This window comes from Schistocerca americana, chromosome 2 (assembly GCF_021461395.2).
Source record: "Schistocerca americana isolate TAMUIC-IGC-003095 chromosome 2, iqSchAmer2.1, whole genome shotgun sequence".
In the NCBI taxonomy this organism is placed as follows: domain Eukaryota; kingdom Metazoa; phylum Arthropoda; class Insecta; order Orthoptera; family Acrididae; genus Schistocerca; species Schistocerca americana.
In genome coordinates, this window is record NC_060120.1 from 858,449,510 (window position 1) to 858,477,412 (window position 27,903).

The 27,903-nt window shown below is 43.1% G+C and overlaps 1 protein-coding gene across 1 annotated transcript in view; it reads left to right on the forward strand.

Annotated features, from left to right (window-relative positions):
- The window catches only part of LOC124594489 (suppressor of lurcher protein 1-like), a 207,058-nt gene extending 179,367 nt beyond the window's left edge, over positions 1-27,691 (forward strand). Inside the window, exons 5-6 of the mRNA XM_047132864.1 lie at positions 19,401-19,642; positions 24,397-27,691. Of these exons, the coding sequence (XP_046988820.1) occupies positions 19,401-19,642; positions 24,397-24,452 (298 nt within the window). The 3' untranslated portion in view covers positions 24,453-27,691. The remainder of the gene's footprint in view (positions 1-19,400; positions 19,643-24,396) is intronic.
- Positions 27,692-27,903: the final 212 nt, after the last annotated feature.

Consider the following 27,903-nt stretch of genomic DNA (forward strand, 5'->3'; position numbering starts at 1 on the left):
ATCCTGTTTCTGGGGTATGTAGAGGCCACTGGCATGGGCCTCAATTGGCCGCGATATTCTCCGGATCTGAACTCATGAGACTCCTTTTCGTGGGGCTGTGTTAAAGATAAGACGTACAGCAATAACTCCAAAAACCATTATTGAGCTGGAAACAGCCATTCAGAAGGTCATCGACAGCATTGATGTTCCGACACTTCAGCGTGTCATGCGGACTTTTGCTATTCGTCTGCGCCACATCATCGCCAATGATGGCAGGCATATCGAACATGTCATAACTTAATACGAATATCTATAGTGACGATTACGTGTTGAATAAAGTGTGTGCACGCCGTAGTAATTTACGTTTTTTTCATATAGTCCAATAATTGGCACTCTGTATCTTCATAAAGATTTCTTTTAGAAGACTGTAAGACAACTTGGCAAACATTACAGAAAACTCATTTACTATTTTAGATCACAACAGGACCTCCACTATCGAACATCACCCACCCAAAAAAAATTATATTATATTCGACGATATTTGATGGAAATCGATCGTATGCAAAACATTCGGCGTAAGTTTATTACAACTCGTATTCATAGACCCATTACAAAGTACAACGTAGATACGCGCATATGAAATGGAAATTTATGTGAGACAATATTAAGAACTCCATGTTAAGGTGCAGCTTCACTGCGCTACGGTACGTCTTGTGAACGAGGTAGATCCCACAGTAGACAAACAGTATGAAGTAAAGCTAAAGCCGAACCCCATTCTGTGAAAAGTGTGACCTCGCAACCACATTAGCATATACTTTTATATGCGGTGACCATAACAGGATATAGAAATGGACTAGGAAGAAACTGGCCATCATGAACAGAACATCGAATAAATCAGTAATGGTCGAAGATATTTTGAAACTTGACTGGGAATTGTGCCCTATTACAAGGAAGAACAGTTAGACCTGAGTCGTCAGTTATTGTTTTTGCTATGTGATTTGTGAAGAAAAATTAAGGAAAGGCAAACCTACGTTTCTAGCATTTGTAGACTTAGAGAAAGCTTTTGACAATGTTGACTGGAATGCTCTCTTTCAAATTCTGAATGTGGCAGGGGTAAAATACAGGGAGCGAAAGGCTATTTACAATTTGTGCACAAACCAGATGGCAGTTGTAAGAGTCGAGGGACATGAAAGGGAAGCAGTGGTTGGGAAGGGAGTAAGACAGGGTTGTAGCCTCTCCCCGATGTTGTTCAATCTGTATATTGAGCAAGCAGTAAAGGAAACAAAAGAAAATTCGGAGTAGGTATTAAAATTCATGGAGAAGAAATAAAAACTTTGAGGCTCGCTGATGACATTGTAATTCTGTCAGAGACAGCAAAGGACTTGGAAGAGCAGTTGAATGGAATGGACAGTGTCTTGAAAGGAGGATATTAGATGAACATCAACAAAAGCAAAACAAGGATAATGGAATGTAGTCTAATTAAGTCGGGTGATGCTGAGGGAATTAGATTAGGAAATGAGGCACTTAAAGTAGTAAAGGAGTTTCGCTATTTGGGGAGCAAAATAACTGATGATGGTCGAAGTAGAGAGGATATAAAATGTAGGCTGGCAATGGCAAGGAAAGCGTTTCTGAAGAAGAGAAATTTGTTAACATCGAGTATTGATTTAAGTGTCAGGAAGTCATTTCTGAAAGTATTCGTATGGAGTGTAGCCATGTATGGAGGTGAAACATGGACGGTAAATAGTTTGGACAAGAAGAGAATAGACGCTTTCGAAATGTGGTGCTACAGAAGAATGCTGAAGATTAGATGGGTAGATCACATAACTAATGAGGAAGTATTGAATAGGATTGGGGAGAAGAGAAGTTTGTGGCACAACTTGACCAGAAGAAGGGATCGGTTGGTAGGACATGTTCTGAGGCATCAAGGGATCACCAATTTAGTATTGGAGGGCAGCGTGGAGGGTAAAAATCGTAGAGGGAGACCAAGAGATGAATACACTAAGCAGATTCAGAAGGATGTAGGTTGCAGTAGGTACGGGGAGATGAAAAAGCTTGCACAGGATAGAGTAGCATGGAGAGCTGCATCAAACCAGTCTCAGGACTGAAGACCACAACAACAACATGTGATTTCAGAAATACGAACACTACTATGGGAGCCAACGCCAATGGACTAACTTCATCTTGGATAGTCATCACCATATAGCACAAACATTCACATTTCCATGCATGGTTTCAAATCTTGTAGTTGTTCTCATAGCAGGAAGCAGAATTATGTCAACAGAAACTGCGTAAAATGTATTCGCAGTCCAGAACACGAACGACCAAGTGTGTAACAGAATGGCGACAGTGCAGTTTTGTGCAAGACTTTGACTCGCAATCAATCTTCCAGCTTTACACGAGCTGTCGCCTAAAACGTTTGGCTATGCATGTACAACTCACGGGCCGACCCAAACTTCCGCATGTCGTCGTTCCTACGTCAAAACCTGTATTCATAGACATATTATGCAGGGTTACCATTAATAAAACCTACAAACTACAGGGGTGGGTCCCTGACTGGAAATGGAGGAAGAAAGGTCCTATGTAATGTACATGTGTCCGGAAATGGACGGTACGCATGCAACGACAACAAATCATCCCGGAACACGATACTGAGCAGGAACGCATCCACGTCACAATATACGTTCAAAGTGGCCTCCATGGAATGCAATGTCATACAGGATACGCATAATTGTACTTTGGCTTACTCCATGTTGGCGGGCCGCTTACCTGGGAGATTGTACTAGGGCTGTAGAGCCCTGCCCTTCATATCTGAAGTACATACAGTCGACGGCTTCCCCTCACATTTGTCTATTTGGAAGAATCCATGATCAAACAAACGCTCAAAAAGCGCTTGAAATGTGTGACGTGGTTGGTGTCTTTGAGGGCACTTGTTTTGGTATAGCCGTACTGCCCGTTGTAGAGAAACTCGTCAGCTCCATGTACCACGGCAACGATGCATTTCCGGGCACGGCCTTGAATAACGTATTCTAAGGGATGGATGACAGTGCACTCCGGATTAATTTATTTCAAATGGTTCAAATGGCTCTGAGCACTACGGGACTTAACTTCTGAGGTCATCAGTCCCCTAGAACTTAGAACTACTTAAACCTACCTAACCTAAGGACATAACACACATCCATGCCCGAGGCAGGATTCGAACCTGCGACCGTTACGGTCGCGCGGTTCCAGACTGTAGCGCCTAGAACCGCTCGGCCACTCCGGCCGGCCTTAATTTATTTATCCTGTTGCTGCTAAATAAGGATTTTAATGAAGAATGTCCTTATCAATCGTTTTTATTGTCAAGACAAATCTAGTGCAATGAGAACACTGTGCGTGGATATTGATAACCTAAAACGTGCTACTGCTGTAATAGTAACGAAAAAAAGATAAGTATAACGTCATAGAGAAAATAATTATAGATGGATGAATAAGTTCTTGCCTGTTGTGCAGATAGGCATCTCAAACGATTCCAACATATTTTGCACTTCGTACGTGGCATGGGATGGTTGTGGCTGGATGCTGACGTTGATGTCGGTGAAATATGACACGCATGGGAACTGCAGTCGACACTCACTCCCACAAAAGCGCGAATGCAGCGCTGTGCTACATGCTGACGACATGCACATCATTGGTTGCAGACCTGGGGCACTTGGGGGTGGGGGTGCTTTGTGCAAATTGTAACAGCGCAGGGCAGGGGAGGAGGGGAGTCAGACTTTGCCCTTCCTTTCGCTCCCGTCCCATCCTTAATGTTGGCATGTGGTTCCGGGTACGACCTTGAAGATAAGCAAGTGTAATACGACTCCCCAGATAAGAAAGAACTGATACTAATGTGAGCACTCTCTCCGCCAGAGTGCTCCTTGCCACCCTGCTTGCAAGATGCAGAACAGAATTAGTTAACTGCGAGCTATTCAGAAGCTGGAGTGCGCTACAGCCTGAGTGATACTTATATTTTCCAACTACAGCGACTGTGCTCCAGTCAGGACAAGACGAGAGCTGTGAATAGAATAGATATTAACTTCAAGTTCTCTCTTCTGAACTGACCACAGTTCCAAAACTCCACTTGGAGGGGTGACAATGCAGCTGCTTATGTCACGAACGAGAATATTCTTCACCTGTGTAATGACAGGGGGTACCAGAAACAAGCCACTTAAGCCATACAAAAATGCATATCACATTTCATTAAGTTGGTGCTGGTACTGAACAGTCTCTTTGCTTTGGTCAGCATCGTTCGGCCCAGGGCTGGTGTCAAGGGTGCTACTCTGTAATGGTCAGTCTACAAATCGAAAGGAAAGTAAGAAGCTCTCACGCGGTCAGCGTACAGCCGTTAGGCGGCTTCCTTTGATGTGTAAACAGAACGGCAAATTTCACCCCGAAGTCCCCACAGGGGAACGCTGTTGCAGCCGGCAGCTTCATACCTGTTGCACCGGACTGGCGCCAGGGAATGGCCTACAATGACATTTTGGGAAACAAGCTTTATTCGAAAACTGGGCGCCTCACACGAGGCTGCAGTTCTTTGGTTTTGAGACATAGTGAAAGCCTTGAGCTGAACAAATGGTTCAAATGGCTCTGAGCACTATAGGACTTAACATCTGAGGTCATCAGTCCCCTAGAACTTAGAACTACTTAAACCTAACTAACCTAAGGACATCACACACATCCATGCCCGAGGCAGGATTCGAACCTGCGACAGTAGCGGTCGCGCGGTTCCAGACAGAAGCAGCTACAACAGCTCGGCCATTTCGGCCGGCTTGAGCTGAACAAACTGTACACTGCCGAGCACTCGAGGCCCATTCTCTTCCAGCAAGAAACCTAATAACTTTCCACTCCGGTTAAGAGTACCAAGCTTGCAGAATAAATTATGAAGTAACTATGACAGAGTTGAAACGATACTCGTGAAACGATATATGGCAGTTGTATCACACATTCCTCAAAAGTACTCAACACTTCTGCCAATACAAATTGCTGCAGACACAGTAAGCGGTCTTATATTATCGACCAGTTATATCAGGCGTTCCTGAGTCTTCTCGCTATAGTTTAGGAAACACGGCTTTTCTCTGGGTCTCCAGGTTCACCCAAGTTGCGTACCTGACTATGTTGCTTATGATGGTTTATATGAGCACTGCATCTTGCCGAGTCATTTATCATAATGAGAACACCTAAACGTTAATATGTAAATCTTTGGTATATGGGTAGATATTTCATGTGACCAAGTAAGACCAAAATGCCTGATTGGTATAAAGTAAGTTTGGTCGGTCGCACAATAACTGACGCGAAGTTTCAAAACAGCACTGTGCCCGCTGCAGAGAGAAAGGTTAAATATGAAAGCTCAGGTACAGTTGACAAAGCATCCCAGTATTTCGGTACCGTGTCCCTGCAATAACGAGCGGTAGAAATTTACAATGACAATGTAAGCCATATTACACAATGTATAAAAATTTGTTACATACGATTTATCTACATTTTTGACTATGATTTTCTGGCTAAGGCTTATTAACAGACCCTACTTGTAGTAGGGAGAGTTATTATATTTCACTTGGAGCACTAGTTGCCACAACGCAGTATGATTCTTTTGCACTCGGCTCTATTGTTGCAAAGCGTCAATACATATGGTTCAAATGGCTCTGAGCACTGTGTGACTTAACATCTATGGTCAGCAGTCCCCTAGAACTCAGAACTACTTAAACCTAACTAACCGAAGGACAGCACACAACACGCAGTCATCACGAGGCAGAGAAAATCCCTGACCCCGCCGGGAATCGAACCCGGGAACCCGGGCGCGGGAAGCGAGAAAGCTACCGCACGACCACGAGCTGCGGGCACGTCAATACAACTAACAGGTCTACTCTCTTGAAATAAACTTCAGAATAGAAAATTATTTAAACAATTGGTCTTATTATAGTTCAGTAAAAACCGAGCGAGGTGGCGCAGTGGTTAGCACACTGGACTCGCATTCGGGAGGACGACGGTTCCATCCCACGTCCGGCCATCCTGATTTAGGTTTTCCGTGATTTCCATAGATCACTCCAGGCAAATGCCGGGACGGTTCCTTTCAAAGGGCACGGCCGACTTCCTTTCCCGTCCTTCCCTAATCCGAGCTTGTGCTCCGTCTCTAATGACCTCGTTGTCGACGGGACGTTAAACACCAATATCCTCCTCCTCCTCCTATAGTTCAGTAAAAGAAACAAACAATTATCTCTGTACTGCAACAAATAACATGTAGCTATTTATCTTCGTTTACTTTCAGTGAAGTTAAATCATTGACATTGTAAACAGTTCCATGTAAAAATACAAGCAGTAAGTATTTGTTTAAAGTTCACTCTTAACATAATTCTTCATTAAACTTGCTGATCATCGGGGCTCAGTTCCAAGTGGGACTCGTCACTGAGGACAATTTTTCTACAGTCAATGAGATTCGAGGCCGAAGACCTTTCGGCAGAGGCCCCGGACAGCAGTAGTATACCAACTTGACTGTCGTCCGCCATAGGCCCGAAAACCAGGTTTCAATTACAATGTATTAATATTATAAAAGCCCACCCGGTTAACCGTGCGCTCTAACGCACTGCCTTCCGGGCGAGAAGGCGTGTCGGTCCCCGGCACGAATCCGTCCGGCGGATCAGTGTCGAGGTCCGGTGTGCCGGCCAGTCTGTGGATGGTTTCTAAGGCGGTTTTCCATCTGCCTAGGCGAATGCGGGCTGGTTCCCCTTATTCCGCCTCAGTTGCACTATGTCCGCTATTGCTGCGCAAACACTGTCTCCAAGTACGCGTACACCATAATTACTCTACCACGCAAACATTGGAGTTACACTTGTCTGGTGTGAGATGTTCCCGGGGGAACCACTGGGGGCCGAACCGCACAATAACCCTGGGTACGGTGTGGGGCGGCAGTGGGATGAGTGGACTGCTGTAGCCTGTTGTGCAGTTGTGCACCACTATTGGCTACGGCGGGGACAAAGCCTCTCCGTCGTTTTGAGGTCCCCAGTTCAATACAATATCATAAAATTTGGAATAAATCAGCAAACTTACAAAAATGGTTCAAATGGCTCTAAGCACTATGGGGCTTAACATCTGAGGTCATCAGTACCCTAGACATAGAACTACTTAAACGTAACTAACCTCCACACACATCCGTGACCGAGGCAGGATTCGAACCTGCGACGGTAGCAGCCGCGCGGCTCCAGACTGAAGTGCCTAGAGCCGCTCGGCCACAGCGGCTGGCAGCAAACTTAAAAAATGGGCCTCAAAACCAAAGGATAAAGTCACTGATTTATAAATTAAGAGCACTGCAAGACAAATATCTGGGTATGATGAAATTTACCAAATATTGTTTAGTTCAGTGAGTATCTGAGAGTAAAATTACATGAACTAAACGCTATGGCTTTGAATAAAATCAAATAACACTTAACAGGTTTTAGCTGTCCGCGAAGTAATGTACACAAACTCACAGTAAAACCAATTTGAACCTTAACTGTGCACTTCCAGTGACATTTAATTAATGTAAAGAATGTTTTAAAAAAGACGTATACAACAACTCTAATAATAAATTTTAAGATGAACTTTTTAAAAAATATTAGTAGTTAGCTTTTGGTATTGTAATCGGTTCTTACCAGGCGGAAGAGCCCGTGACACTGCACGAAAACTCGGCCCAGTATCCTAGGTTAAAAGGTTGTAAAACATACAAAACACGCGTTACAAAAACTAAATTAACGCTCGCAATACAGCGTGCCAACAATTAGCTGAACCTCAGACTTTGGAGATAGATTTAGGTATTAGCTGCACCCCTTCCTTCAAAACCACTGTTTTACCATATAAGACAGGACAAGTAAAAAAGTTCCGGGTACCAGACGATAACAGACTTACAATAATTTAATACAATTTTTCTTCATTTGCAGTTCTTAAAGAATTAAACTAGTACTTGGACAACGCGGCCTAGTCGACTCCATAATGTTCAAATGGCTCTGAGCACTATGGGACTTAACTGCTGAGGTCATCAGTCCCCTAGAACTTAGAACTACTTAAACCTAACTAACCTAAGGACATCACACACATCCATGCCCGAGGCACGTCGCGCAGTTCCAGACTGTAGCGCCTAGACCCGCTCGGCCACTCCGGCCGGCCAACTCCATAAGGAAGGCCGCTAGAACACAGCGTTAAAAATCACTCGAAACTCTACAAAGCTCACAACCGAAAAACTTACATGTAAGATTGTATCCCCTTATCCACTCGCTTCACCAAAGGACCAACGCAATAAACAGCAAGCATATGATTAGATGGAAGTTTTACCATAGGAGGTTGAACCTTGTCAAACAAATCAAGTGATATAAATAGGAAGATGATAATTAGTGGGTATCGTCTTCTCTCAGAGTCCGCTCAGTGGACGAACACTGCCTAAGTTGGCGCCCCTGCAAGACACTCGGCTGGTATACCGTGGTGTAGTCTCAGTTACAACAGAGCTGCTGCAATGATAATGTAAGCAACAACTTCAACCTCCTCACCAGGTATTAAAGGAAAGACGTGAACATGCAGCTTGCGGTCCCGTGTCAGCACTTTGAGTAGAACTTTGGCACAGTCGGCGGTTTGCAGCACCAGTCCTTAGGCCGCAGCAGGGAAGGCCCCCTTGTCCGTGATACCACTAACTAATGCGGACCGCAGCCCACACGCCAGGAGCTGGTCGCTTCCCATGAGCCTTCCAGCTAAGAACCACCTGCCTCCTCGGCGGACTGTGTACGAGAGAGCGAGCTTGCCAGAGACCTCTTAAGCCTCATTTACACTGAGCCAACATCTTGCAACATTGTGACACGCTATAGTGCCGCATGTTGCACGACGCACGTTGTCACCTGATTCAAGAGGCGTAGACAATACCGTGTGTCATGTCGCAGGCTGCCGTAGTGTGCCGTAAGTAGCGTCCGAGCTGAATGGGTTCATGTACGACATCTTCTGTGCGGCAGCGGCAAATTCGAAAATACTTGAGGTTCAGAGGATCGTACGTGAAAATAATTTTAATAATAATCTAATGAATAGAGACATTATACGGAATATCGTTTCAAAATATCAAATCGATGAGAACACTTTGAGAAAGAAGACGAAAAACACACGCGTGTAGAGAAAGCTGCTGAGCGCCTAATACAGAAAGAAAATGGTCCGCATATGAATAATTAGAATTCATTCCAGATGTGACGGAACCACGTGCAGGAATGGACAGCTCAATTGTTAGTATCTTGATTACAGTAACTTTTCGTGTTTCTTAACTGATTACTGTAGTATACCACTCCATGGCCAAAACCCATCAACAAGTGTACATCTAAAATAAGAAATTTTATTCCGTTCTTAGAAAGAGCCAACTTCTTTAATTCTTCTAATGGATACGCTACATATAGTACCTCCTACCAAATGCCTTCGAATAAATATGTAGTAGATAGATGTAAATAGTAGTTTCTAAGTTCGTTAAGTTCGTTTTACTACAGTAGACCACACTACGAATTGGTAGAAAAAAGTAATTAAAAAGTTTGAGTTCATTTACAGGATGACAATTATTGAACTGTACGAAATAAAATCGTCAAACTTTTGAACGGTTTGCATTAGGACGTTCAAACTGCACGGTCGACCGCGGATCATGATCCGAATTAGTGCGTGCAATATGTTTTGGTTTAGCCGGATGCTGTGGCCGAGCGGTTCTAGGCGCTTCAGTCTGGAACCGCGCTGCTGCTACGGTCGCAGATTCGAGTCCTGCTTCGGGCATGGATGTGTGTGATGTCCTTAGGTTAGTTACGTTCAAATAGTTCTAAGTCTAGGGGACTGATGACCTCAGATGTTAAGTCCCATAGTGCCTAGAGCCATTTGAACCATGGTTTGGTTTAGCGACGAAGCCCACATTTATTTCGATGGGTTCGTCAATAAGCACAATTGACGCATTTGGGCGACTGAGAATCTGTATCTCGCGATCGAAAAGTCTCTCCACCCTCAACGGCTGACTCTGTGGTGTGCAGTGTCCAGTCACGGAATAATCGGTGCTATATTTCTTGATGGCACCGTGACTACCGAACGGTACGTGAAAGTTTCGGAAGATGATTTCACCCTCATTATCCAAAGTGACCCTCATTTCGATAAGATGCGGTTCTTTAAGACGGAGCTCGACCCCACAGAAGCAGGAGAGTGTTTGATGTCCTGGACGGGCACTCTGGGGACCACATTCTGACTCTGGGGTACGTAGAGGCCACTGGCATGAGCCTCGATTTGCCGCCATATTCTTCGGATCTGAACGCATGAGACTCCTTCTTGTGGGGCTGTATTAAAGACAAATTGTACAGCATTAACTACAAAAACCATTGCTGAGTTGAAAACAGCCATTCAGGATGTCATCGACCGCATCGGCATTCCGACACTTCAGCGGGTCATGCAGAACTTCGCTATTCACCTGCGCCACATCATCGCCAATGATGGCAGGCATATCGAACGTGTCATAACCTAAATTCGAATATCTGTAGTGTCGTTGACATGTTGAATAAAGTGTGTGCACGCCGTACTTTGTGACTAATTTACGTTTCTTTCGTATAGTTGAATAATTGTCACCCTGTATATAATTCTATTTATTTACGTAAATGATTACCATTGTGGTACGTACATAACTAATATACACTGACGCAGGATGAAACTATTGGTATCTATTCTGTCACTCAACCAATCCATACGGTGTCATAAAATATTCTTCGAATTCCTCTCTTATTGCCTGTGCGTCACAGAAGGGTCTTCATAGCACCTTTGATAAACTCGTTAAACCCGTATAGCTGCGGATATCTTCTCTGCGCTCTCAAAGAATAATTACACCATTATCTACGTAGGAGACGAGATACTGGCGGAAGTAAAGCTGTGATGACGTGGCGTGGGTCGTGCTTGAGTGGCTCAGATGGTAGAGCACGTGCCCGTGAAAGGCCAAAGTCACGAGTTCGAGTCTCGGTCCGACACACACTTTCAATCTGCCAGGAAGTTTCATTTCAGCGCACACTCCGCTGCAGAGTGAAAATCTCATTTTGGACTCATTCCCAACTTTAAGTAACATTGGCTTCCCAAGCACTCAAAAACCGAGGACAATTTTCCGAAACCATTTTTGAGAATACGTCTTACTCAAGAAAGTGGGTAGTTAAATATACTTTCCTCAGACCCCGGTAATTACCCAGCATACGGTTTCACTATATTTGTGGGCATTGGAAACTCACTCTCTACTAAAACATACAATGTCAAATTTTCTGTACCTGGAAAACATTGTGGGGGAGAAATGTTTAACTTATTTTCAGTTAACACATTATGAACCGAAGTGTTTTTGAAAAAGTTTTCGATCTGATATGCCATCCTGACAACCAGCATGTACGTACTGAAAGCAGTAATTTGCGTTGGAAATTGCCATACGGACAATGATAAATTGTTTTGGTAGCTAATATATTCACTTCCAGTATTGACAGGACATATAATTTGCACGTGTTTGCCATCTATGACTCTTATACATTGAGAGAAATTCCACTTCACTCGAAAATTCTGGCAACGTTCTTCCATTCTTCGGTATCTTTTGGAATCTCGAAGGTAAAACATTATCATTACTTTCCCTATTTTTTCTGAATGACAACGCAAACGACAAAGAAACAAAAGGTAAAAATTCAAGTCAGCGTTCTGAAGGAAATGTGCCTCAAACCCCAACTGTATCTCATGAGTAAACACAGCGGAAGATAATTACTAAACCCAAAAAATGAGCAGCTCAGTAAATGGAGAGAGGTGCTCGAGCTGAGGAAGCTTACCAGCACTGCACTCATCTCTTTGTAACCCAGAGATGAATGGAGTGTGTGTTGGGAGTTCATCGCCAATGAAATGAAAAAATTTTCCCCGACAACAGGAACATTGATGAAGCACATCTTTGTGTGTGTGTGTGTGTGTGTGTGTGTGTGTGTGTGTGAATTCCTAAGGGCCCAAACCGCTGAGGTCATCGGTCCCTATACACTACCTAAACTAACTTTCTTTAGGAAGAACACACACACGCATGGCCGAGTGAGGATTCGTATTCACGACAAGGCGCCTCTAAAACAGCGGCCACTCCGCGTGGCAGCATCTTTGCAAATGTGCCATTCAAAGTAGCGTTGGGGTAGTATGAGAAGCAGACTCCCATCATCACATCACTAACGGTTATTGAATCAGAAATACGGTGTCCAGAAGCTCTCTGCAAAACTATGTATGTTGACGATGATACCGGTGAGAGTAAAGAATTTGTTGACATACCAGATACATCAGAAGACCTCTACCAATTTTTGCGATATAAAATATAAGTTAAATATCTTGTAGCAATCATATAATTTCGATTACAGCTTACTCAAAAATGAAAATAAAATATTATTTAAATAAAGTCTGTATTGGATGTTGTGTACTGACTTTATGTAAATCATCTGTGTTGATGAAATAGCTTCACATACTTCTGGTACTATGAGGGAAATAGCAGAATATCATATCTTGAATAAGTCCATTAGTGACTTGTACGAATCCGCATTGGCTAAAAATAGTAACGTAATGGCGAGTCGAATTCTTGGTAAAATACTCTCTTGCCAGTTGGTATCTTTCTTTAGAGTAACAGGTGTACTTAACTGCAGTTAATAATTAAAGTCTTCATTGGACATTGTCGTAAAATTACTAAAAAATCTACCATCATCTGCAGCTAGAGCCCCTAGGATACTACACTCGTGCTCATAAATTAAGGATAATTGCAGAATGTGGTGCCACACAATATGGCACTACACAAAACTGGTGCTAATAGCATAGGCATATAGGGAACACACACGACACAGATCTGTAAGTCAACGGTATTGGTGATGAGTTGAGAAAACCGTCCCGAAACACATGTGCTGCAAAACGCCACTGTTTCCTGCGCATCTACCCCGACATCAATAAGGGATATTATCACCATGTACACAGGCCGCACAACGTGTTGGCATACTCTGGATCAGGTGGTCGAGCAGCTGCTGGGGTATAGCCTCGCACTCTTGTATGAGTGCCTGTCGGAGCTCCTGAAGTGTCCTACGGGTTTGAAGACGTACAGCGATACGTCGACCGAGAGTACCCCAGACGCGCTCGATGGGGTTTAGGTCTGGAGAACAGGCAGGCCACTCCATTCGCCTGATATCTTCTGTTTCAAGGTAGTCCTCCACGGTGGCAGCTCGTCGGGGCCGTGCGTTATCATCCATCAGGAGGAAGGTGGGGCACACTGCACCCCTGAAAAGGCTGACATACTGGTGCAAAATTGCGTCCTGATTCACCTGACCTGTTACAGTTCCTCTGTCAAAGACATGCAGGGGTGTACGTGCACCAACCATAATCCCACCCCACACCATCAAACTACGACCTCCATATAGGTCCCTTCCCAGGACATTAATGGGTTTCTGGTTTCTGGTTCACGCCAGATGAAAACCCGGCGAGAATCACTGTTCAGACTATACCTGGACTCGTCCGTGAACGTAACATCGGCTCTCCTGTGACCAGGGGTCAGTGGAATGCACCTTGCAGGTCTCCGGTCGAATAAACCATGTCTGTTCAGTCGTCTGTAGACTGTGTGTATGGAGACAACTGTTCCAGTGGCTGCGGTAAGGCCGCGAGCAAAGCTACCTGCAGTACTCCGTGGCCGTCTGCGGGCACTGTTGGTGAGACATTGGTGTTCTTGTGGTGTTGTACACCGTGGACGTTCCGTACTGTAGCGCCTGGACGCGTTTCCTGTCTGCTGGAATCGTTTCCATAATCTTGAGATCACACTTTGTGGCGCACGGAGGGCCTGTGCTACGACCTGCTGTGTTTGACCAGCCTCCAATCGCTCTAGTATTCTACCCCTTATAACGTCATCAATATGTGTTCTTTGAGCCAATTTCAATACACAGTCACCATTAGCACTCCTGAAAACGTCTGCACACTTACTCGCTGCACCGTGCTCTGACATGCACCAACACACCTCTGCGTATGTGGGCTACTGCCAGCGCCACAGTACGACGATCGCAGGTCATATCCCGAGGTGATGTAAACCCGCAAACCGCCCGCCAGAGTGTTATTTCACCATGTACCAGCTCTATCCTATCAACATGAGTGTAGTCAGTGGGCCCTTTTTAAATGTTCTTCTCTTCCACCATCGTTTCCTTTTCCGTTTATTTTTTTTTTTCCATTAGTAGGTGCATGTGCGAGACCAAGTGAGCAGGCGCCGGCAACCACTTTGTCACCCATTCTCCTACAAGACCGATTCAGTGTGGCACAAACTCTGTTGCTTTGATATAAATTTATCTGGCGCGTGCAATATATGCCTCAAGATGCTGCCTTCTGTAGCATGCTACAAGACGGCACACTCAGGGTTTCCGTAGCACGCCACAATGTTGCAAGACGTTGCCTCAGCGTAAACGAGTTTTTAGAAGCCGCCCGTGGACGCCCACAGCGCGAAGATAAACGCACAAGAAAGCCTGGCGCAGTACGCCGATTCGCGACATGGCTCAGATGGCATTTCTTTCCATAACAGGACCACTTTGGTTGTTATCTGTGGCAACCTTTCAGCACGGCGGTACGTCGACGATATTGTACTCCCCATTTTGTTGCTCTACCTGGAAAGCCGCCCTGGGCCTACAATTCAGCAAGATAATGCCCGCCCGCTGCTTGTCTTATCTTGGCCAGCGAGGTCACCGGACCTCTCACCAATTGAGAACGTTTGGAGCTTTATGGGTAGGGTCCTTCAACCAACTAGTGATTTCGCAGATCTAATGCGCCAATTGCGCATAATTTGGCACGATATCCCTCAGTCAATCAATGCCAAGCCGAATAACAGCTTGCATAATGGCCAGAGATGAACCAATGCCTTATTGACTGGCTCAGTTTGTGAATCTTTTTCTCTTGAATAAATCGTCCATATTTTCTGAAATTGTAATCATGTGTTTGTCTGTACATGTACGTTACTTCCGCAGATCTCTGCTGCATTCGATAATTGCTTATGTGCGTTTCCTTTTCTTTTTTTTTTTTTTTTTTTTTTTTTTTTTGTTCTTGAAGTGTATGTATATGTAATATACAAAGAGGAAGCAGTATTATCAAAAATATCGTAATGTTCTTGTCCGATTTACTTGAAATACACTCCTGGAAATTGAAATAAGAACACCGTGAATTCATTGTCCCAGGAAGGGGAAACTTTATTGACACATTCCTGGGGTCAGATACATCACATGATCACACTGACAGAACCACAGGCACATAGACACAGGCAACAGAGCATGCACAATGTCGGCACTAGTACAGTGTATATATCCACCTTTCGCAGCAATGCAGGCTGCTATTCTCCCATGGAGACGATCGTAGAGATGCTGGATGTAGTCCTGTGGAACGGCTTGCCATGCCATTTCCACCTGGCGCCTCAGTTGGACCAGCGTTCGTGCTGGACGTGCAGACCGCGTGAGACGACGCTTCATCCAGTCCCAAACATGCTCAATGGGGGGCAGATCCGGAGATCTTGCTGGCCAGGGTAGTTGACGTACACCTTCTAGAGTACGTTGGGTGGCACGGGATACATGCGGACGTGCATTGTCCTGTTGGAACAGCAAGTTCCCTTGTCGGTCTAGGAATGGTAGAACGATGGATTCGATGACGGTTTGAATGTACCGTGCACTATTCAGTGTCCCCTCGACGATCACCAGTGGTGTACGGCCAGTGTAGGAGATCGCTCCCCACACCATGATGCCGGGTGTTGGCCCTGTGTGCCTCGGTCGTATGCAGTCCTGATTGTGGCGCTCACCTGCACGGCGCCAAACACGCATACGACCATCATTGGCACCAAGGCAGAAGCGACTCTAATCGCTGAAGACGACACGTCTCCATTCGTCCCTCCATTCACGCCTGTCGCGACACCACTGGAGGCGGGCTGCACGATGTTGGGGCGTGAGCGGAAGACGGCCTAACGGTGTGCGGGACCGTAGCCCAGCTTCATGGAGACGGTTGCGAATGGTCCTCGCCGATACCCCAGGAGCAACAGTGTCCCTAATTTGCTGGGAAGTGGCGGTGCGGTCCCCTACGGCACTGCGTAGGATCCTACGGTCTTGGCGTGCATCCGTGCGTCGCTGCGGTCCGGTCCCAGGTCGACGGGCACGTGCACCTTCCGCCGACCACTGGCGACAACATCGATGTACTGTGGAGACCTCACGCCCCACGTGTTGAGCAATTCGGCGGTACGTCCACCCGGCCTCCCGCATGCCCACTGTACGCCCTCGCTCAAAGTCCGCCAACTGCACATACGGTTCACGTCCACGCTGTCGCGGCATGCTACCAGTGTTAAAGACTGCGATGGAGCTCCGTATGCCACGGCAAACTGGCTGACACTGACGGCGGCGGTGCACAAATGCTGCGCAGCTAGCGCCATTCGACGGCCAACACCGCGGTTCCTGGTGTGTCCGCTGTGCCGTGCGTGTGATCATTGCTTGTACAGCCCTCTCGCAGTGTCCGGAGCAAGTATGGTGGGTCTGACACACTGGTGTCAATGTGTTCTTTTTTCCATTTCCAGGAGTGTATTACGTGATAATCCAAAGCACGTTCAGACGGGTTCTAGGTTTTATATACTTGTATATATTGACTAGAGCACAGAAGAGCATTTTCTTTCTCGTAGACGATTTTTTTTAAAAAGAAAGCCTGCACATTGTAGTTTCAACAGTATCTAGTCTCTGTCTCTCTCAGTGTATAATAAAGTGTCGTTTAAAATTTGAAGTAAGTAGAGCACTTGTCCGCGAAAGGCAAAGGTCCCGAGTTCGAGTCTCGGTCCGGCACACAGTTTTAATCTGCCAGGAAGTTTCATATCAGCGCACACTCCGCCGCAGAGTGAAAATCTCATTCTGGAAACATCCCCAAGGCTGTGGCTAGGCCATGTCTCCGGAATATCCTTTCTTTCATGGGTGCTAGTTCTGCAAGGTTCGCAGGAGAGCTTCTGTAAAGTTTGGAATGTAGGAGACGAGGTACTGGCAGAAGTAAAGCTGTGAGAACGGGACGTGAGTCGTGCTTGGGTAGCTCAGTTGGTAGAGCACTTGCCCGCGAAAGGCAAAGGTCCCGAGTTCGAATCTCGGTCCGGCACACAGTTTTAATCTGCCAGGAAGTTTCATATCAGCGCACACTCCGCTGCAGAGTGAAAATCTCATTCTGGAAGTTGATCAAGAACTTTTCGAGATTTTAGCTAATAACATTTAACTATTAGAAGAAAACGATGTGCTGTGCTTTGTCTTAATAATGTGCAGTTGTGTTTCCTTTGTCGCTGCCAGTTTTAACTATGATAGTGGGATATTTAAACCACTGAATAAATTGTTAGAAAAAGGATACCAAGACCCATAATTCCTTCTAACACTTTGTATTATTCAGGCAGCCACTTTAGACGCTTGCTTTAGGAATAATTACAGCTCATGATATGCTTGTTCTACGAGCTATGGATCAGCTCCCGTCCCGCATCCACAACCACACGATGGATGTAGAAAAACTAATCAGAGAAATTGTTTCTCCCATAAATAATCTTTCTAATTGTCTGTATTTTAAACAAGGAAATGGTAATTAGAGTTCGGCGTCATTGGCCGGGGGCCCCCTAGTGGGCAGGTCCGGCGCCTTGGTGCAGGTCTTATTACATTCGACGCCACACTGGGCGACCTGCGCGTCGGATGGGGATGAAATGATGATCAAGACAACACAACACCCAGTCCCTGAGCGGATAAAATCCTCGACCCAGCCGGGAACAGAACCCGGGCCGGTAGGACGGCAATCCGTCACGCTGATCACTCAGCTATCGGGGCGGGCTATTTTTAAACATAAATTGTATACACAAAATGTGCTGTTTTGTTTTCCTCCTCGCAGACAGCTTTCACAGAAAACAGTAAAGTTGTGTTTCTGGCTTATCGACTTGTGGTTAGAATAGTACGACAGAATCGCAATTGCCAATAACAATAAACAAGCTAGACGTCAGAAGGGGGGGGGGGGGCGAGAGATCGAGAGAGGGCTGGGGGAAATGGACGTAGGAGGAAAAGGGAGATGGGCAGAGAGAGGGGTTAGGAAGAGATGGATATAGAAGGTCTCGCGTCCGTCGGCCGTCGTAATTTAATATATTATTATTATTTTGATTGTTGCCGACTTACGTGTTGGGCCTTGATAAAAATGATATTTCATTCAATTTTGATTTACGATTACATGCTTTTGTGAAGTTCTCTTTTTTAACAGTATTAATCTTAAATTATTTGTTACGTTAATGAATGTTAGACTCGCTGAATCTTAAAACAGGAGCATATAAGCTGAACAATGTAATAAGCTTTTCATATTAATTTCCTCGGCTAGTCAGCTCACTTTAAAGGAAAAGATCTTTAGTTATTAATTACAATTGCGGCCCACACATGCGCGACAGTATTTTTTCTTACCTCCGTTAACCATTGCCTCGTAGTCGGAGTCCTGGCTCTGGCTGTCGGCTATGGTAGTGAAAATAAGAATCTTAAAGCTACGTATTTTCTGCAACTTCGTGCGGCTGTGGAGATAAATGTGTATTACGTTAATAGTGAGCTAGTTTTTTCGCTTCTGCTAATGTTTTATAAGTTAATATCGCCACGTAATGGCGCCGTTGGCTGCATCGGCCGCTGCGATTGTTGAACTGTAAATTACTTGACTGCAGGTTAATTCAAGGAAGGCGGACATGAAATCGGGATCACCGCTTACAAATTAAAAGTGAACAATGATATTAAATCAACATATTATCTGCTTATTCGTACAAATATGCTTACATTTGCCAGCACTTGCAAGATGTCCGTCTACACACAACCAAGACAAGGTAAGAAGTGAAGACGACTAAAAATTAACAAAAGAGCGTATCTTGTCGTCTCTTTAGATAATTTTGTTATATTTCTTTGCACTCGAAACTTACACAGGGAAATTATTATTTTACGGCTACATGATAAAAATATATTATTCAATTTTTAAATGTCTCTTCTTTATAAATACTGTTTCTTAAGTCTTTTCGTAATATAGCACTGGGGACGCTATAAGAGGGTGGGGAAGATGGACAGAGAGAGGGGGAGGAGGTGATAGGGGGGAAGGAGGATGAGATGATAAAGAGAGGGAGAGGAGGAATGGACAGATACGAGGAGGGGGGGGGGGGCAGAAGGAGATTAGGACAAATATCCAGTTCTCATACACATTTCTTTCTTTTTCGTCCAACCACACAGTGTCACAATAATGTGTCGTCGGGTACAGTTAGTAGGTCATAAATCGGTAGAACACATCGTGCATTACTTTGTGCAGAATTCTTCTTCCATACAGTGGTGACGCTGAACGATTAGTTATGTACATACTATGCCATTCGTTTCATCTCACTAACTGCACTGTTGCAGGTGCGAAGCATCTTCCGCCAGCGATTACGTCGAGTTCTCCAACTTCATGGCGCGCGACCGAAAGTACTCGAGATACTGCGGCCAGCTGAAGGAGTTCGACATCGAGTCTGACCGCAAATTCTTCAGGCTGACTTTCCGCTCGAACGACCGGCTGGACGGCACTGGCTTCAACGCGACCTACTACTTCCTCGACGAGGAGGAGAGCTCGCCCGCCAAGCCGAGACCGACCAGCAGCGCCAGAGGTACGTGTGCCTGTCTGCAGGTGTGCCGAGTCACTTCGTAAACAGTGCAACCAATGCTGCGAGGAGTCTACTGTCAGCGACATAACAGGCTTTCAAGAAGGGGTCGTATATAGCTGTTAGTTTTGGGACAACTAGGTCACTTGTTAATTTTGTTCAGCGGGCATTAGGCAGTGATCCAAGACGTATTTCTCAGCCCGAGGTTTCGGTTTCTAATGCTGGAGACATCGTCAGAGGCCATAATGGCTCAGAAAGTTGGCATCCCAATTTTTAAAAACTTGGAACATTATTGTGGTGAATGTAGAAGCATTCCAAAAGGCACACTGAATTTCACTGATTAAAATAGCATGTTAGGATTTGCAAACTATGAAGATAAATTCCAATGACAATAACGAGGCAATTGCAGAAGATGGGAGGCAAGGAGGCCCCTACTTGAACAACTACTGGAACATCGATTGCAGATTGATAGGGTTTGCTCTTTCAGTTAATGTAACGTAGCCCTCCAGATGCAACTTCGCGTAAGGGACATTTTACGGTATTATACTAGATAGATGCAGTAATACATTGCGGAAGAAGGTTCCCTATGTTGATCTTTTCCAACAGAAAAGACTGGTAATTAATTTCATTTTCATGTATGGGGAAGCGCCACATCTCCCGATCACCAGGCGGAAGCAACTGTGGCTTCCTCATGTAACACCTCATGAGGTCCGAACACCCGTTCCTTGTCCTTCCTAAGGTGTGTAGGCCACGGTGTATGGAATGCCTCCGTTCGTAATTTTAACACTGACTGTTAATATACCAGGGCGTTGTAATTGAAGTATAGCTGCAGACAGAGGTCCAGTGTGGGCTGTAATTGTCGTACGGTAGTGATGCTTGATAGATATACTAATGCTTTAATGCGGAACCGATTTGCGTTGAAAAACAATTAGTTCCAATTTTGGCCACCAGGTGGAAATCTGGCGCTGTGAACGCAAGAAAGAGGTATATAAATATTTCCATATGTAGTTGATTATGAACAGGACGTGGATTAGAAAGGTGCAAAGAAGGGAGAAAGTCATTCTGTTGATATTATTAACCAATGCTTACACAGTTTGTTCAATGTCACCACCAAAGAACCGACGAGACGCTGCATCGTAAAGCTCGCAGCATTTCCGGTGGAATGTATGTAACGTGTTCCTGTATGCTGGCCTTCAGATTAGAGGCCAAACGTGTCCCTGATAAAAGCATTGTTTTTGATATGCAGGTGTGCCGAGTCACTTCGTAAACAGTGCAACCAGGGCTGCGAGGAGTCTACTATCAGCGACATAAACAGGCATTCAAGAAGGGGTCGTATATCACTGTTAGTTTTGGGACAACTAGGTCACTTGTGAATTTTGTTCAGTGGGCATTAGGCAGTGATCCAAGACGTATTTCTCAGCCCGAGGTTTCGGTTTCTAATGCTGGAGACATCGTCAGAGGCCATAATGGCTCAGAAAGTAGTTACAACCTCAAACAAGCTCAGCAATCCGAGCTGTTCATACGTATGCACGCAGCGTTTGGTTCGTGACGTCATGAGACCGATGGCTGAGGTCGCGCAACCGCGCCGACGTATGTTGCGGACGTTGTTGGAGATTGCAGCTGCATTCTGAGTCGTTTTAGCCCCTGGTGATTTCCCAAGTATTGGAAGACGACTCATTAATCAGAGAAATATGTGTTATGACTTGACGAAATTACAGTCGTCCGGTCATATCTGAAGGTTCTTTGATTGCCAGGGAGATGGCTTATCGGGCTACAACACCTGAGACAGCAATTAACTTTATTACAAGGAGGATAAAAAGACGTACTTGACTTTATGTAGCCGGCCGGGGTGGCCTAGCGGTTCTAGGCATATAGTCTGGAACCGCGGAACCGCTACGGTAGCAGGTTCGAATCCTGAATCGGGCATGGATGTGTGTGATGTCCTTAGGTTAGTTAGGTTTAAGTAGTTCTAAGTTCTGGGGGACTGATGATCTCAGACGTTAAGTCCCATAGTGCTCAGAGCCATTTGAAACATTTAACTTTAAATAGTCCAGGAGAGTGTCGAACACTTCCATCTGTCTTTGACAGTAAAAAATCACCTTCTGCACACAATTATACGTACAAGTTCATCATTTACAAAAGCACAGATCCATCTGAAACTTGAGTAACAGTCGTAATCTAACTAGATGATATTGGCTGCTTCATCAGAGATCACCAACTGGGACAGAGTGACTCTGTGCTCGCCTCTATATAGAACTCTATGTGATGGCGCTGCAGTGCTGACACAGGGAGTATCTCCAGGAACGCCTCCCATTGGTCGTTGCGGATTGCAGCGAGACATCAGTGCGCGATGTCGACTTTCGTGAGCCACCGTGATCTACGAATGAAATCACAGCGTAGACCAAAGCTTAATGCCTATAAAACAAAATTCGCCAGAGACTCAAATACCAGTAGTGAAAGCCTCAGTTGTTAGATGGACCCCCAAGATGTTCATTCAGCAGACTAATCGAAAATGATTTTATTCCCTGTGCACAGAGGTCCATTTTCTCGCAGTGTATGAGAGTGCTATCTTCAGGTTATATTTTGACAGTGTTGGTTGTTTGTGGTGTCACGATTGTGACCTATAACGAGAGAAAGGAGTCGCATGGTCTTATCCTCTCGAACACCGCCTATGGGGTCGCCGAACTAATTGGCCCGTCAGTGCCGCATTTGCTCACTCCATGACACACTGCAGAGAAGTCTATTATTCAGTCGACCTCACTGAAGCAAAGTCTTGTTAATCAGGAACTTTACGCCACCATTTCTCCTCTTTTCGATGATCAAATAATAACGTTTTTCTTCTGTGCAAAGCATTATTTACCTGTTACGTCACGTTATGCATTTAAGTGAACCCTTTCGTCTGCCCATTACGTCTGAATCTTCAAAATATCATAGTAATGATGTAGTTCCATTACAATGCCTTGTTCGCCAAATGCCCAGTTATTTTAAATTTAGGTGGGTAGTGAAGAGCTCAACACTGCTGTTTCAAGTGATGGCAGCTTGGATTGAACTGAAAATGAGACTGATTAGATGAAGAATTGAGCCTGGGACGGATGTGCACGTCACCTAATGGTTTTTTAAAGTAGTAAAACAACGAGCTCTTCTAATGAGTAAAACCAGCGTCCATGCGATTTTTATCGAGGCTAGAATTAAGTACTAGGGGATTTAAAAGAATGTTTTCGTGTTAGAGAACATAGTCTTTACCAAAACTAAAAACGAAGTTTCACAGTTTTGGTGATATTTCGATGATCGAGTGTTATAATAGCTGTCCGTCTATTGACGCCGCAGGAGGCGTACCATCTGCCATCTGATGTTTGCTATCTTATACGTCCTTCAGTGCTCCTTGTCGCAGTATCAGAAACACAGGTGAACACACCCAACTGGTTGTGGATTTGGTCCCATGTACATTCTATATTCCAACAACCTTAAAACTCCCCTTAACCACCAAGGTGAATTTGACGCTGAGACAATAATACTGCGTCTTCTGGAGCAATACATCGTTCATTATACGTTTCAATTATGTGCCGTCATACCAGGTACAGAAAATGGTATGTTTTCCCATCGTCTATAACGTACAGCAAATTTATTTCCGCAGTGGTAGGGTTAACGATTACTGATATTAATTTCTCGTTCAGAAATTACTGGTGAAGAAAGACCTGTAGGTCATAACCCAAGGTCTTTTTATTTCCGATCATATCCTTATAAAACTTTTTTTAGTTTTCACCATTATTATTTCTTGTCAGAATACGGGACAATTGTAATTAAACATCATTTACATTTTTGCTCCTTGCACACTGGACCCTCCCAGACTCCAAATCGACATAACAATAACCAAAATGTGCGTAAGAAAAAATGGTTCAAATGGCTCTTAGCACTATGGGGCTTAACATCTGAGGTCATCAGTCCCCTAGACTTAGAACTACTTAAACCTAACTAACGTAAGGACATCACCCACATCCAGGCAAGAGGCAGGATTCGAACCGGCGACCGTAGCAGCAGCGCGTTTGCGGACTGAAGCGCCTAAAACTGCTCGGCCACAGCGGCCGGCGTGCGTAATACTAAACTAGGATGGAGGAAAAATTAAATAATAATTTTCAGTCAATAGCTTGTTGAACATTAACATCACACTAATACAGACAATAGGTTATAATTTAACATTAACACAGAGAGAATGCTGAAAGTAGCCAAAATGTATTTGTACTTCAGAGTCAGTCACTTAAAATATTGTAATCTAGCTATGAATTCAAACTTCATGCTGTTGGATCTGGACACCAGATTAAATATCTGTACGAGGAAATCAACTTAAACATTTAAAAAATTTCTCAAGTTACGTAATTCAAATGACAGAATGATTCCTTTAATGTGGTTGTGATATGTTTAATATCCAATTCATGCATGATCCTAATTCCTTTTCCTTTGTTAAAGAACTTTTAATTGACAACACGTTAAACCGTAATGCCACTTTCTTTTGTTTTGCTTCCTTCTAGTTTTTCTTACGCCACCAAAGGAACAAAACAGTCTTTTTATGTATGTCCCATAACAATGTCAAACCATCACTCTGCCAATCAAACGGCTAAGTGTACGACCTTCCCATGGAAGCAATGAAAGTAGCTTTAAGTATAATGCATGGCAGTATAAAATCTTGTACTAGTCCTGAATGACCATAATTTGTCCATGTTTAAGTGTGTTACATATATGACAATCACCAACTCTATTCACAGGAAATGCAGTCTGCTGGGCCTTGGTACTCCTCAGCATCTTCTCCCTGCTGTGCTGATGTCAACTCTTGAAACAACGAGTGCAGATGTAACACAGTGCTTATAACTAAAATGGTTTATTTACTTTTCTCTCTCTGATGCTCATTTGCGAGCGCATGGACAACCTTTTCGTAAGTGCTGAACAGAAGGACAATCAACAATGCTACAATAGATTATAGCCTCTACTTAGAAAACACTGTACATAAAAGTTATTTGTAACTGTTCTTAATACCGCAGGTACCACATGCGTGGGAACAAAGTAATGTTGAAAATTACTAAAGTTTATTTGTAGACAGACTTCGTTATGTAAATAGTTTAGCACATGTTAAGGCAAAACTCAATGTAAGAGTAGTTTGTTAAACGTGTGTGCCAATTCAGAAATATATGACCAATATGGAAGTGTTGATTATTTTAATAGAAGCGAAGGTATTGCTAAACGGAACTACATTGTTTTAAAAGATACGTCACATTTCAATATTACGAGGTCACTGCCACAGATCGAATATTTTAATCATCCTAACTACATCCAAAACTCATACTACATACTTTTAGTATATAATCTTTCATTATAGTTTCTACGTGTGAGTATTTAAAATTGCAGCAATAACATCTGTTCTTCCATTACCCTGTATTTAAGCTCACCACGAGTTTCCCTCAGACAGGAGAACAGTGGTATTTTTTCAAGCCAAAAATAAATTATTTAGACTTGTTTCTACATGGGTTACATCTAGAAGAACAAACTACAATTGTCAATCCCCTTGAAACACAACACGTTGTCGTTACCTCGCACTATGCACAGTAGCGTCATTAGTATATGCTAATAACTTTATTGTGCTTCTGATGATAGCTGCTTGTGGAAACTGTGTTGGATAGTTATGAAGAGGAGCATTTTGTAATTATTCAAAAAGTTGAATTCTGTTGACAGCGTAAAGAAATTGGCGATGTACCTTAGCACGAACTCCGTGACGCCTGTACACGAAAGTAGAATATGAATAACATCTGTGTATTTTGCACCTTAAGTGTGTTCGGTCATATCTATCACTACGCAACACAAGAAGTTAATGTCCTCTCACAGATAGAACGTGTATACTAACGAAAACCTTTCAGCATGAAATTCTGATGGTTAGACAATGAGAGTACCTGTCGCTCACAAAATAAATAATAATACGGCAAAAATTATATTTATAGTGTCTGAAACAAATAACGTAGAAGAGAAACGCGAAACAGCACTGAATGCAGCAGTATCTTAACGAAGTGAACTTCTGTATGTCCTCATAACGTCGCCTTAGGTGTTGATTCAGTGGATCTCTCATCTGATGTTTACAACAGTTTGCGTCCATAACGATGTATTTTGTTATATCATCTGCACTGTGAACAGGAATTACTGCAGCTCTGCGATGGAACCATCAGACATAAATTACATGCATTTATGAACAGTGAGATTTCAAAATAAGAATAATCAAATTTTCAGTGTAACATTGCTTCATAATTGCGAAAACATAGATACTATGCTGTGAGAAGATTTCAATATTCCAGTCTGTTCTTTGATCATAAACTAATTTACTTACACTTACCGCTTAGGTTGCCCATGGCGTCAATTAACACTGTTCCCAGTCATGTATTCTTCTTGCTCAGTTGAGTAAACATGTTCTGTATGCACTGCATTACTTGCAAATCTTTTGCCAGCACTTATAAAATCTGTGAAAACTTAGCAGGTTTTAGCATTATTACACGATCATATTTGTGAAAATGTTTTTGCTATTTTTTGTAAAATATTATTTCTTAATATGTGAAATTTAATGATCTGAACACAATAACTCACATTACAAAAAAAGTGACAAACAGTATCATAAATTCCAGACGCTTTTTAAAGTGCTTCAAGTAACTAGTACAAGGTCCATACTGATCCACTGTTAATGTCTAAGGAAATTATTATTCTTTAACACACTATACATTATGCTACAGAAGGAACATGTTTCAAGTTGATGTCCAGAACCAAACATTTACCTAAAACTTGAGTAACTTATTGCTTGACTGCTGTAATTAGTCACTGAGAATCTCATAAACTGTAATCATTACTGTCATTATTTCTGCTAATATATCACAACCAAACCTTTGTGTTATATACAACAAAGTAAATTCATTCAATTTTTTCACAGAATTTCTAACTAATGATGGATAAATTGCTGAATTTTAAATTGTACCAAAAAGTTTGTGTTTGTCCAAACACTGGTCTAGCTCGATAGGTTGCAAAGAGACTGGAAATACACATAAAGATACTCCTTAGTTAGTACTGCTACAGAGTTGTGATGCAGATGCGTTAAGTCTACTGTAGCTGTTCCTGTAAGTCTGCCTTGTGTAACTGATTCACAATAGTTGCAGTTATGCATATGTATCTATATATTGTATTTCATAATTCTTTATAAGAATTTTCGTTTTATAAACATTAGTAATCCTGTACTGTAGTTTCTTTTCCTATGAACATGTTACTTATATTTTACACAAATTCGATTTAAACTGACATCGCTTAAATTTGCATAAAGTTTACAAGCATTATGAAATCAGTTCCCTGAAACGAAAACATCTGTTCTATTTTCTAATAACCAAACCTTTGAAGTTTCATATTTCTAAACAGATTTTATACTGTGATCCCTTGACATAATTTCACAATAAATTTTGTTATGTCTCATTTTTGAAAATGAATTTTATACTAATACTGGTACTGTCAGTTCACTAACTAGATATCAACCTGCTTGCAGCAGAATATATTAATAAAAGTGTTTCTAATATTTGTGTACTTATTTGTCGAGCGTTTGGGGAATAAGATATGAAAGAGGAAGCCATTTATGACAATTTTTTGTCGAATAACTATAATTTAACGGTGAACTTCCAGATAAATCTTGTGATTTGATCTATGATTTTTATCTTCATGGTATTCACGAGCTTAATATCTCTCTTAAAATTGTATATACTAACACATTTGCAGTTCTGAAGGTAGGATTTCTTAAAAGTATTTAAGTAAATGACGCCTGACAGCTTTAAACAGCACTCACTACGGCAGTGGGCATTACCAACAGCACACAAATCTTGTGCACTGTGTAAAACATGTGAGTTAGAACCCCAAAAGATATTGAGCGAGGTTAATGCATTGTAAAAATAAATCGAAAAGTATGAGTGCCCAACTCACACTTATATTGTTTATGAGCACTTTTAGTTGTAATGTTGTACAATCTGTAAATCTCTTAAAAGAATATTTGTAACCCAGATTACTGAGAAACATATCATAATGTTTAATAACGAAAATAAATGGTTGTTTGATTGGAAATTTTACGTCATGATTGTCCATTTTGTTATTTGGTACATAAATACTATTGTTAAGCTTAGCTCGTTCAGATTGTGGTAGAGTTTCTTTCTATAGTTGCTCTGAAACTCTATTTAAAAATTCTCACACATAGCCTATGTTATGTATCT